The following is a 14,038-nucleotide window of genomic DNA, read 5'->3' as shown; positions in this document are numbered from 1 at the left end:
TATCGATTTTTAAGATTCCAAACTTCCCAATTGGTGCCTTCCAGTGGTAAAAAAATAAATAAAACTGTGGCAGACAGCAATATACATGAATAGAGAGGGGGTGGGATGGGGTAAAGGATAAGCAAAGATTGGATCTGACCTGGGACATTGAGATTAATGGTCTGAAATCAGCACATTGCTTAAACCAACAAGGATTTCAGAACCAATTGATTACCAGGATTGAAATGGAACCTGTAATAACCATTATATAGCGCAACAGGGAAATGAGTCATTCTTAAAATTACAAGCAATGGTAGGAACAGGGATAAGATCCACAGCCCTGACATTATTCTAGCGATACCAGAATCTTTGTGACAAGCAAAATAAAGACAGAGATAAATAATTTGCAGGTAGTAGAGCAGAAAAGACATCATTCAGCAGAGGGAAGCTGACATGGTGTGACTTAATATGTCTCTAAGCCATTAAAGCGAATATATGTTTGGGAATTAAAATGAGAGATGCTGAAAGACTCGGCTCCGCAGTTGCTGTAGAGCGAAAACCTGCTGGATGAAGTTGCGGAAGCAAAGTCAAGAATTAGACAACTTTTTGGCAGGAGCAGTGCGATGTTGTCAGAAGTGATGGAGAGGACTTATAGGATGCATGAGTTTGAGCAGAGAAAGAGCACCACGGTCTTGCCGATATTGACTTGCTGATATTGAGTTTGAGGGGAGCTTGAGGCAAGAAAAGATAAGCATGTCGAATAAGATACAAAAATAGAGATGGATGTTGTTGCCATAGAAATGGTGAGGAAAGTTCTGAGACGTGAAAAGTGTTATGATGGATGAGGTGAAGGCCTGGGAATGAACTTCTTGGATCCTTCATGTTGCTTTTCATAAAAGGCAATGTCATCATTTCAAGAGTCGTAAAGTTATTTGTCTGTTACACAAGATAAGAAAAATACTTACCTACTTTCCGTCACCTACTCTCCGTCTCTACTTTCTATTACCTCCTTTCTGTTGCATCGGAGGTCATACTATTATCTATCCTGAATGCTGGTCAGGGTTTTCAGTGCAAAAATACAGGCCATAAATCAGACACAGGTTGAGAATAGGTCTCTGACTTGCCCTCCTGCATACCGCCACTCTCAGTATACTGTAAATACATCAATCAGCACCAACAAGTCCTCCAACCCATAGGACCACATTGGTTGTTTATCCCGCCCCTCCACGGGGTCATCCATATGTTCCCAGTGTCCAATGGTAAGAGATTGGTAAATTCAAATTGCAAAAGAACAAAAGGACATGGACAGTAAAAATCTGTTCAGCCACTGTGGAGATACCAATGTCGAAAGTCGAGAACACTGACTTGCCCGCAAATTTGAGGGCGGATGTTTAGTAAAACATCAGTAGGCTTTGAACTGTAGGTGGGTGATTTTAACATAATGACCCAGGGAAACATACATTATTACATATATTATTATATATCATATTTAGGAGGGTATTAACCTGGGGAACATAAGACCATGTATAGAGTATACAACCCTATACACTCGTTTGTTCCTGCTTTTAAAAAAGCCTGTCTGATCTATCAGGTCGGGGATTATGTCTTCCAATATTGATGCATATAATCTGTAATTCATGTTTAGAACAGATATGGGTCTATAACTTCATTCTGTTTTATCTTTGCCCATTTTTATGCATTACTGAAATGGCCACATGTCTCCCCACCCCCATAACATAGAGTTAAAATATTCCTCAAGTACAGTTATTAATATCTCTCTAAAGGTCTTATACCATTCCGATGGATCAGCTCCTGGCATTTTATTCGTTTTCAATCTCGATATAGACTTGTTCATTTCTTCTTCGGCTCTATCCCTACAGATGGTAAATCTAAAGATGTTAAAAAGTTTGATATAACTGCTGGCTCACTCTCGTTTGGTCCTACCCTCTAATATGACCTACAGGAGGATATCCAAAATTAGCGCCCCTACCGGTGGCAGCAGATCAACCCGTCCTCAGACCTAGACGTACAATAAGGGGTCGCAGTTTGGGAAGGTTTAGGCAACAAAACTACTTGGTTAGGTTCAGGAATAAAATTGTGGTTTGGGTTAAAATAAATAAGTTTGTTACGTAACTTACGTACGCAATTGTGAGACGTGGTTAAGTATATGATGTAGTTATGTACGTGATGTAGAACGTGACGTAACTACGTTTACGTATGTAACCTAACTTACGCAAGACTTACGCTTGACTTTTAGTTTCATACGGGTCACGAACAGCCACCTCTTAAGTCCTGCGTTTGTTTGACCCATCCACCACCTCAACTTCCTCCCTACATGGACTTTGTCTTTATACTATGTCACCTGACTTCCTCCTTTGCTCTCGTCATATTCACTAAGGCCGTAACTATGGGTCATAATAAGCTGCTTTTTACAAACGACCTAAAGTGTTTTCGTGTATCTGTTAAACAACCCGTCTTCTTGATGCTACAGTTTCATGCAAGGTCAAAGCGTTAGATAATAAGCGGAGGATAGCAATGAGTGATTCAAAACACGTGCACCGATAATGCTGGCAGGTCTTTAATACTAAAGCTCTATCAGTACTGTCACCACAAATGAGCTGTCGAAAGTCTCTGCAGATTTTCACCCTTCGAATGCTTCAGCCCTCACTGCATATATGCATAAGTGCATTTACACACACATAAAAATATCAGGGAAGCCCATGCAGGCGTCTCCGGTAACCAGCGCCTGTGTGTGTGTGTGTGTGTGTGTGTGTGTGTTCTTGTTTAACTATACTCATGGGGTCCAAAAACCGGGAATACAGTGTACTTGTGGGGTCTGGACAGCTTTGTGGGGCCAAAATGCTGGACCCCACAACTGTTTGAGGGTTAAGACTTGGTTTTATGATTAGGGTTAGAATTAGGTTATGGTTAGGGTGAGGGTAAGGGTTAAGGTTAGGCATTTAGTTGTGATGGTTAAGGTAAGGGGCTAAGGAAATGCATTATGTCAATGACGGGTCCCCACAAAGATAGTGAAACGCATGCGTGTGTGTGTGTGTGTGTGTGTGTGTGTGTGTGTGTGTGTGTGCGTGTGTGTGTGTGTAGGATTATTAATAGCAGGCGAGCAAGGTTGCAACTCTGGGTAGCATTCTGACAACAGATGGAGCCTTTGAAATCTTCCCTTCAGATCTTTATTTTAAAAAACAAACAAAACGAAACAGAAGAATAAAAGGGCAGGTGTGTGTTTATGTCATGTGAGAGAAACAGGACGTGTGGTGCGTGTGTTTATGTCCAACACATTCTCACTCCCAGCACGGCAAAAAGCGACGCTTGGTCGTCATATTTAGATGCGCTTGGTCGGGACTCTTGGCGTCACTTTGACGCTCTGGCTCGGGACATATGTTTAACTGACATGCGGCACAAGAACGGGACAGTTAGGTTTAAGAAAAGATCGTGGGTGGGGTTACAAAATGTACGTTTCAGTGACACTAGGGACAAGAACGGGACACGATCCGCGGTGCTGCTGGGTGAAAGTCCTGTGTTGTTTGACCCATCCACCGCCACAACCTGCCTCTTTAAACGGATTTTCGGTCTTTTGTACTAGTCGCTACCGTTGTCGCTCTTAATACTACATCATCTAACAGCACCGCGGTCAAGCTGGTGCTATGCCCGGTGTGTTCCATACAGATGCTAAGGGTTGATTTTTGTGTCGCAATCTGACGCTGAGAGCCACTGACCAAGCATCAGTATTTGACGAGTTGGGAGTGAGAATGGATTGGTATGTCAGCGAGTAGCATAGGTCTCCTCTATAATGGGAATTCCACAGGCTGTTGGTGCAGCTGGTGAATTGAGTTGGCGTACTCTACTCCACACTCCGACATAAGAATAGCTTCTCTATGCTAATGCACAAATACACCAGTGCCGAAAATACAAAGGGGATTACTATGGTTTCAGAAATATCCACAAAGCATGTGCCACACTCCAGCACATTCTGACAGGGAAATGAAAGTCATACAGCTTGCTCATTATAGCATCTGCTTTGTCTTGGTGTTTATGTGTGAACACCCCATATGAATATCCAACTCTGGATCCATGCACACCAGACCGAGATTCCTCCTGTAGCTAATACACTAAAAAACACAACAGTAGCTTAGATTTATGTATTTTCCATGTCAGGTACGCTAACATTGGATTGGTTGGTATATTCCATGCAATGATTAATGCCCCTGCACACATACAGTAATCCAGTTTTTGTCTAGTTTAATGAATAAACTATGTCAAGAGATATGTGCAAATACTTCTTGGCAGAGAAACATGTCTTTGTGATTAAGGAAACACTGAGGCCTGGAAGTTCTTGAGCATTGTTGCTCATTCAGCCGAGAAACCTCAAGGTGTTCAATCATTTGCATTTTCTTGCAATTTGAGGTTGAATGCAAACAAAAGGAATTCTTGACAGCATACAATCTGACAAACCTCAGCTGGGCAAACAACATGCCATCCTCTAAGGGTAGTTAGAATAAAGATACAAGCCCTTCTGTTCATCCTTTAAGTACACAAATTGACCTGGTTTAGCATTTTGTCAACTTTGGTCTTGAGGCAGTGCAGCTAAGGCTTTCACAGGACTTTGATTTACGAGGTCCAAGACGTTTTTTGCCTTCTGTATAGCCAAGAACATACGGAAGCCCCAAGAGGCAATTGAGAAACTAAATTCTGGTGAACTGGTTTCTAAGTCTGATCCTAATTGTTTTCTCTTTTGTGTTTATGACTTAAGAACAGGTAAATTAAGCTTATGGCAGGATAATCTTTAGGGATGCACCGATCCAACTTCTTCAGTCCCAGTACCGATGCCTGGGCTTTGTGTATCTGTTGATACCCGATACCGATCCGTTACCGTTGCTGAAATAATAATACACTGTATACCTTCCACCTTATACCTTCCTTCCACCATGTGGAAGAGGCTAAAGGCACCAGACTTTTCTAACTAAACATTACTTTCCTAACTAAGACAAAATAACAGATGTAATGTATTGAATTCTTATGTATTTGTACACTCAACTCTTCCAGCATGCGACACACGTGCGCCAGAGGGAAAAAAAACTAACAAAACTGGATCGGCCCGTGGATCTGTTCATTTTTCCAATCCCTGATCCAGCTATTTCATCAATATCGGGACTGATATCCGATTTTAATATCGGATCGGTGCACCCCCAATAATCTTTCTAAGTTCCCTAAAAAAAATCTGTGAAACAGGTGGGAAAAAAAGTTGTGCCAGGTGAGAAAGAAATAGTTTTGCAAGGATCATTTTTCTAATTTGCTTCTTCAGTTTTTATTTCATCTGTGCAATTTTGTTTTTGGCAGGTTGAAAACGGTAAACTGGGAAAATCTTTTCATCTGGCAAAACTTGTTTTCCCACCTGTTTCACAAATTTAGAAAGATTATCCTGGCAAACCTTTTTTCCACTTTAAGTCGTAAACAGGAGGAAACGTAGGACTTAGGAAATGAATCACCAGAATTTTTTCCATAAAAATGGCAATGTAATAATAGTTTATCGTCATATGGAATATTGTGAAGATTTACTTTAACATTTGACTCTGGCTCCACTAAAGGCAAATTACCATCTTGAAGTCATGTGAAATTAAAGTAAAATGGCAGTGACAGATGACAGATGACTGTGGAAAACATGTGAGGTACGTTGGACAAGTTTCTTGCCTGGAGTACCAGTAAGAGTTTCTAAATGATTGGCTGATGGTGAACTACACCCAAAGAATCATTTTGACAGTTCAATACCAGTCATTTATTTTGTCCCTATTTGTTGTGGTGGTAAATCAGGATGGGTACAGCTCAAGAAGACCAAACGTCCCGCTCCTTCAGGGAGCTTTGAAGGGGTCGGTGGGGGTGTGGTTGAAGCTGGCATCAGCGAAGATGGCCAAGGTGCCCACAGTGGTGAAGACGACGAAAAGCCAGAGGAACATGCGGTCCACAACCATGGCCACATACTGCCAGTCCTCCTTCAGCTGGACCAGGATGGATGAAAGGGAGGACGTGAAAAAACAGAATGGAAGGAAGAAAGATAGGAAGTGAATGAGTGGATACAAGGAAGTAGCGTTGGGAGGGCGGGACTAGGACTGGGTATCGTAAAAACATTTTTTTTCAGTTCCTACTACGTGAGCCCTCCCCCGTGCGCAATGAATAGTTTTTCTTAGTGTCTCTAAGACGTGTAACGTTAGACAGCCAATCACAAACATTATTAGATCGTGGTTAGTCTCACATTGTAAGACCTTCCTCAACAGCGCTGCGAAGTAGGGTCTGGCAAGTCCGCACAGCATTCCGGGATGGGAGAAAAACATGCTTTAGATTATTGGCATTTCTTTAAACCAATAACAATCTTGGGCGGAGCTTAGCCCTGGATGGAGCAATGGTGCCTCTGGAAGGAACTTGTTTTGGTGGAACATGTGTACGTTCAAAAGTTGTTTTAGTCGTGCAACAGAAAACTCTGACTGGACAGATAGTCTAGCTAGCTGTATGGATTTACCCTGCAGAGATCTGAGGAGCAGTTAACCATAGTCCTCAGAAATCCACCAGAGTTTAGAATGCCAACACAAAGGAAGCAGAAGGTACCGGACATCCGGCCGAAAAAGAGGGACATCCGGCGGAATTTGCAGCGGCACCATAGCAATCGCGGAAATGAAACGACATTGGCATAGACTAGAACTTGGTATAAGCATGCTGCACCCTTATTGGCTCACTGACGCTGATGCGATTTACTCCTTAGGTGTTAACATTTGGTATCGAATGATAGTACACGATACTAAGGAGGCAATCCGGTCGCTGCCTAAAAAGTGTTGAATTCGGTACCCAGCCCTATGCGGGACAGACAGAAGAATAAAAAGAAAACAGAGTTCAGAAACCAAATGATGGCGCTTATAAAATCCAAGGAACAAAATGGTCTTTTGAAAAGGAATACATGAGTGAGGAAGAAAACGACGGAAGAGCATTGCAGCTAACTCGGATAGGCAAACTTACAGCTTCGTAGTCCTTCTCAGCCTGAAGGGCCTCGGCGATATATATGATGGCCACTATGGCTGACTTGAGCTCGTCGGGTAGTGTCAAGTAGCTACTGGGACCGTCGATGAACTTTCTCAGATCTGTACACATGCCCTCGGGATGAAACCTAAACGAAAAGACACAAACATTAATGTCACAGAAAAAAAATATAAGGGCTGTCAATCGATTAAAACATTTAATCGTGATTGACTGCATACATTCGCGATAAGTAACCAAAAGAAATTAATCACACATTTTTCAGTGTTTCCTTTAGGATTTTTTTTAGCAGTGGGGGCAGGTCTGTCCGAACAACCAACCCCACCACCCCACCGGCAAATGTTTTACATATGAATGGGAACTGACAGTTCGCTGCAACACAAAAAAATGTATTCACCTCTGTTCACACACAATGAAGCATATTTTCAGTTGTGATTGAACTGTATTTTTTGAGGAACTATAGGGCACTTAACATCTACAACAGGTCTACACTTAGAACAGACCCACCGCCGTGACGTTTTTGGTGTTGCTGTTCGTTTAATAGTCGACTCGGAAGAAAGCGAACGTTTTGACAATAAACTACATCAACACAACAGCATGTGGGGTTAAACTGGACGGGCCCAATAACCTCTGAATAGTTCTACTTGTTGTTAAATTGCAATGTGAGCGGCAGCTCTATCCATTTCTACTCAATGAGAGTTTTTTCTGCTAGCCTCCCACAACGTTATTGCTGCATCGGTTCCTGATTTCCCAAACTACGGAGCGGCCCGAGGCTTAATTGCACGTCAAACAAAATTAGTGGACTTATTATCGTGTTCATTTTCACAGCTCTAGAAAAATATCCATAATGCAAAACATTTGATATACAAAATACATCCCAGGATTGATCGAGGAGAATTGGCAACATGGTATCATGACTGCGTAAACATACACGCCACGTGGCACTTTCTAAAGCCACGTGGCGTGTTATCGCGAGGCTACGTGTTATCGCGAGACTACGTCACACGCAGGTTTTAGGAAAACAAGAAACGGATGAACGGTTGGGATTAGGAAAAGAAAACCAGGTTGGGGTTAGGAAAAGAAGAAAGTGAGGGTTGAGTTTAGGAAATGAACAATGGGGTTGGCTTTAGGAAGCGCCACACACGGGACACGAAACCCACTCTCCTGGGTGAAAGTCCTGTGTTTTACCCGTAAAACCACCCCAACCAACCTGCATGGCGATTCACCCTTTCATACTACTACCTACGACGTAAATTCACACGCAATCGCAAGGTAACATAAGTCAATGGAGGCCAAACGGCGTTCATAAACACGCTAAAAAGTGAGTATGCGTCTTGATAACACGCCAATAATGGCATACGAATTGGCATGTCATACATACACCACTTCATGAGATCAGTCTGAGAATTGGAGTGAGTAGCACATAAAGTTTCGACATCCAAACTAAACAAACGCCCACAGGCTTGCAGAATGTTGCGACTTTCGAGCCGGCCCAGCAGACTAATTAAACGCTGTAAAATAGTAAAGCATTTGTTTATGAGGCAGGCAGGCAGGCTGCACGTCTCCTTTGCACTCTTCTGTCATTCAGGGAGGAATAAAGAAAAGGTCAGCGGCGCTCCCTGGGTGCGGGAGTCACCGCTCTGCATCTGCTGACTGGGCTGCTCCGTGTGCGAGTGTGTGTTCACTACTGTATGTGCATGTTTCTGTGTTTACTTGCTGCCCTTGGTTACAGCTGCGATGGTGTGCCAGCGGTTGCTGTGAGTGTCTTCGTAACTCTCCTCCTAACTGCTGTCACTCACAATTTTTTAAGACACCAGGTCTAACAGTGGCTCAAAGTTGTTTTCTTTCTTGATTAAAATCATAACAAAGAACATCAGCGATGTAAGGACGAACTGAGGAAAGGAGCATTTGATTGCTTATGAATTCAACTTTTCATTTGTAAGAGGACGGATCTCTATGTAGTCTCACTTCAATCCCCACAGCTATTGAAGAAACTCAAAGCATTACTCATTCATCTTTTGTGCTCTGATTTTCCCTGCTGAATTTCTACGTATTATCACAATAAAAAGAGTGCCATTGAGCAATGACACATGAATTTTTCATTGGGTGCTTCCAGTGGTGTGTCAGACACAGAGATCTACTCCTATACCTTTAAGCAGTGATACAGCACAGCTCTCTCTGCAGGTTGTCACAGGTAAAAGGATGTCTCAGAAATGAAAGGATCATTCTGGCTTATTACGTACTGTATATTTGTAGTGTTGGCCATGATCTTCTAACTTCTCTCTCCCCATGTTTCTTGTCTCTCTCTCTAATGTGAAACCTTATACAAAAATGTCCAGTGGGGCATGGAATTCATTTAGAGCTTAAACCATAGACTGTTTAAAAGAAGTGGATGTAGCCTCCAGGCCTAATAAATGAAGCCAATGCCGAAGTGCATAAAACCTGCATTTGTTCTAATGGCCAGAAGGGGGCGACTCCACTGGTTGCTAAAAAATGTCTGATTGTAAAGAAGTCTATGAGAAATTATCCTACTTCTCACTTGATTTGTTACCTCAGTAAACATGTTCATCCTCATCATACGAGATTATGGTATCAATCGCTACTTTCAAAGTCTTCTTCAATACAGCATGGCGATCATTTTGTAAATTAAGGTCCCATTTAGAGTTAAATATAGAATAAAGCAGGGGATGCTTTGGGGAGTGGCAAAATTAGCATCCCAATTAATATCACAGTTAACGTGAATCATGGATGCCATGTCATTTAATGTAGCTCCACCTCCACCCTCTTGTCCAAATATGGTCACTTCTGGCTCCAAAAAAAAGATGATGGTGACAGCCAAAATGCCAACCTTGAGGCTTCAAAACAGTAGTCCACAAACCAACGGGTGACGTTACGGTGGCTGCGTCAACTTTTCTTATACAGTCTGTTCTGGTAAAACCTAGTGTGTGTTGAACCGAAATGTCCGTAGTAGTACCTCAGTGTACACACAACAACGGCATGTGCAGTAGGTCAAAGTTAAACCTGAAAGTTGTCTTTAAGTTCAAATCATTGAAAAGGTCCGGGGAATTATTGTACAGTTTATCTTAATTTTCGCTTCCAGGTTCGGCGGCAGTGGTGGCCTAGTGGTTAGAGAAGCGAACTTGGGGCGGGGAGGTTGCCGCTTCAATCCCCAGACAGGAAAAAATCTGGGTGGGGAAAGTGAAAGAGCAGTGCTTGTCCCTCCCTCATTACCACCACTGAGGTGCCCTTAAGCAAGGCCCTTAACCCCAACCGCTCCAGTGGAGCAGATCAGACTGTAGTTGTACTGGGCAGCTTCCAGGTATGAATTTCTAACTGTGTGAATGTGACAGGTCGTCGTTGCATCGACAAAAAAAAAAAAAAGTCTGTTGAAAACCTGTTTGACTGCATGTGTTTCAGACCTATTTTCTGAACGTTATTTTTACACATAGGAGGGTAACAAATATAAAATAAATGTAAAGAAATTTCTGGGCATATTAAATTCAAAAGAAGTAGAAAATAAGTTAACGTGCGCACAAAGAACACTCATTCAGCTATGAGGCATTGCTTCCCAAGTGTATACCTGCGTATGCTGTTTGTACAAGTCGTATATTAAACGTGATATCATTTATTATTTTTTTTTATTTTGAGCAGCATTTCCCTTTAACAAAGTCACTTAAGAAACTTTTCACAAACTCATCTACCCTTGGTCCTTGCCACAACCACGTCCAAACACACAACACCCTGACAAATTAACATTCTTCTTCTTGCAGAACAGCTGCCTTCTTCAAACATCTGGGTTTTTTTTATTTTTTATGAAACACCTCAAATATTAAACACCTTACATTTTTTTTAGATCCTATAAAATTACCAGATCAAATTAGTTTCAGCCAGGCTAGGCAGATGACCACCAGAGGGCAGTGCGGCACTGTGTCTTTAACTGGCAAACATTTAAAAAAGGAGTGTAAAGTGACAGCCAGGGCAGAGTATAGAGCTGCTTGGTATTCATCGCAGCCGTTTGGGGGGTTTACAATGCAGCGCTTGCAGAGTGTGGCAGGTGAAGAGGCTGTGACCTAAGAGAGGTGGAGCCTCATCTGATAGATAGAAAGAGAGAGAGAGAGAGAGAGAGAGAGAGAGAGAGAGAGAGACTCCTCCACTGTGAAAAATTCTCTTTACTAAGCGATTTACACTTTGGAAAAATATCCCCCAAAAAATAGCAAACTTCCCAATGTTAACACCAGAAAAGAAGCTGGAAGTTCTCCTAGGAGAAGGGCCAGCAGCTCCACTGGAAGCTAAATATGCCTGAGGGACTAATGGATCCCTAAATGACAGATTGGTTTAGTACAGTAGTAGTAGGGCTGGACAATATATCAAAATACATCAATGTCGTGATATGAGAATAGATATTGTCTTAAATTGTAATTGTATCTTAATATCGTAATATGACATAAGTGTTGTCTTTTCCTGGTTTTAAAGGCTGCATTACAGTAAAGTGATGTCATTTTCTGAACTTTCCACACCGTTCTGGCAGTTCCATTATTTGCTTTTATCCACATAGACATTATAGCCACATTACTGATGATTATTTATCACAAATCTCATTGTGTAGATATTTTGTGAAAGCATCCATTGTCAACCAAATACCTCGATATCGATATTGCGGCGATATCGATGTATTTGGTCAAACATATCGTGATATTTGATTTCCTCCATATCGCCCCGCCCTAGTGCAATGAAATTGTTTTGTAATGTTGTGTGTACAGCGATCAGTACAGTATAGAATCTATGTGACACCTACTGTATGTATTTAATATGTGATATGTACTATACTGTATATGAATTTTCTGTAAATTGCTTGGCCACGTTTTCTTTGTTCATGCCAATAAAGCAAATTGAATTGAAAGACCGATAAGAGAGTGAGGTAGAGAAAGGGGGTGCGACACAATTTGGCCTTTCGGCTTTTTTGCGTGGCTCAGAGCAGCACTTCATCAGCGAGAAGTAAATGACTATTCAGGAGACTAATTCAACTAAAACTGGCTGTGGTGCCAACACATGCACTAAACCCAATTAAGAAGGTCGGTGTGAATGTGTGTGTACCATGGGCTCAAGAAAAGATACTGCTGTCTCATCAAATTGCTCTAATAGCACCCCCCCCTTCTTTTTCTGTCACCCGTTCGTTCGCCTAGACACACAGCGTCCCGCTCTAATGTGTCGGAGTCGATTTGTGTGGGTCATTATTATTTCAGCGACAAATCTGTGCCGCCTTCAGTCTTTCCTTCGAGACACATTCCATTTCTCACAGGAGGTGAAGGATAGAGAGGGAGCGGCAGCTCCAGACTGTGAGGAAGACTTTTTGGTATTAATAGAGCAGGGAGGCTGAATAGTTAAGGATGGCACATAGTAGCTGATTCGCAGGACCTGCAGTAGTTCGTTTTACCAAATTCGCCTGAGCAAGGTCACCCATTACCTGTAGACAAGGTATATAGACTAGGGTTAGGCTGATAGAAGTGGTTTGTCGCTTATTTGTGTGCCAACATTGGCCCAATTCAGCTCCTAGCTCAACAGCGTCAGGGGAAGCACTCACCAGTCTGGGTTTAACTAAAGGTTGTATATGCGATATGGAGAAAATCAAATATCCCCATATTTTGACCAAATACATTGATTTCAGTATTTAGGGACAATGCACAGCTCCTTAGCGAGTTAGCTATAAGTAAAGATAATAAAGATCTCTGCAGGGTAAATCCAGACAGCTAGCTAAACTATCTGTCCAATCTGAGTTTTCTGTTGCACGACTAAAACAACTTTTGAACGTACACACGTTCCACCAAAACAAGTTTCTTCACGAGGCTATTTTGCAGAGGCACCGTGGCTCTGTCCGGTGCTTAGCACCTCCCAAAACGATTGTGATTGGTTTAAAGAAATGCCAATAAACCAGAGCACGTTTTTTTCCCATCCCAGAATGCTGCATGGACTAGCCAGACCTTCCTCACCAGTGCTGTGGAGGAAGGTCTGGCAAAGCGACACTATATAAAGAGCAACAAAGTCCCCGTAGAGAGGAGGTCGGGGTGGATGCATGGGTCAAACAAAAGCAGGACTTTCACCCAGGAGACCACTGTTTGTGTCCTGGTAAAACCAAAACTCACCTTTGATTTATTTTAACTTTCAGATGTAAGTTCACTTGTTAAGTTGAGTTACGTACATCACATACTTACACACACACACTGAATCTCGTACAAACACAATGACGATGAAGGTATTCATAATCGTATTACGTATGTTACTGAAGTTGTGCAACAAAGACTTATTTTAGCCAAACCATGATCTTTTCCCTAACCAAGTATTTTTGTTGCCTAAATCTAACCAAACTGTGACGTTAACCATGTGTTTCAAACTGCGAGGGTTGAGTTTACGTTTAGGAACTATTGATCTCCTGCCACCAGACCCTACCTAATTACCGAGTGTAGGAACCAACAACCTATGTGGTCGTATGGGTTGGAGGACTTGTTGTCTATATACCTTTTTAAAGGCTGCTCCTTTGTACTTTTCTAGCTTAATACCGCACAATTTTAATCTAAATGCACCACTGTCTAGATGCAAACACCTCCCACAGTCTACACCAAAGGTCAGAAAGCGATGAGCTAACTTTGACTTCTTAAACAATTTGTTCCCTGATCAGTTCTCCAAAAATGAGGATAACTTTATATGGCAGCCGAAAGCGCCTCAACTGACGCACGGGTAGGAAGAAAAGTGAGTCTGAAAGTCCTCTTTCACAAAAAGAGAAAGCTCTGTGTAAAGTGTAAACTGTGTAAATGTGCTATGTATGCAGACCAAAATTCATACCCATACATTAGGGGTGAAAAAAAAATCTAAAATCCTATGTATCATGATTTTATTTTTGCACCGACTTTTAAAATTGATTATTTCCCCCAGTATCAATATTTGTTTATTCATCCCCCCCCCCAATGATTCACCTAAATATTTTCTGTTTATATTGTACCACTGACAACCACTACATCATATCCGT

General features: G+C 42.0%; 1 protein-coding gene across 1 annotated transcript in view; it reads right to left on the bottom strand.

Moving 5' to 3' along the window:
• Positions 1-5,843: 5,843 nt before the first annotated feature.
• The window catches only part of chrnb1 (cholinergic receptor, nicotinic, beta 1 (muscle)), a 29,297-nt gene continuing 21,102 nt past the window's right edge, over positions 5,844-14,038 (bottom strand). The window contains exons 10-11 of the mRNA XM_078276076.1: positions 7,000-7,147; positions 5,844-5,990 (exon numbers count right to left, since the gene is read on the bottom strand). Of these exons, the coding sequence (XP_078132202.1) occupies positions 5,844-5,990; positions 7,000-7,147 (295 nt within the window). The remainder of the gene's footprint in view (positions 5,991-6,999; positions 7,148-14,038) is intronic.

Source organism: Sander vitreus, chromosome 19 (assembly GCF_031162955.1).
Source record: "Sander vitreus isolate 19-12246 chromosome 19, sanVit1, whole genome shotgun sequence".
Lineage (NCBI taxonomy): Eukaryota > Metazoa > Chordata > Actinopteri > Perciformes > Percidae > Sander > Sander vitreus.
This window is presented reverse-complemented; position numbering and strand designations above follow the sequence as displayed.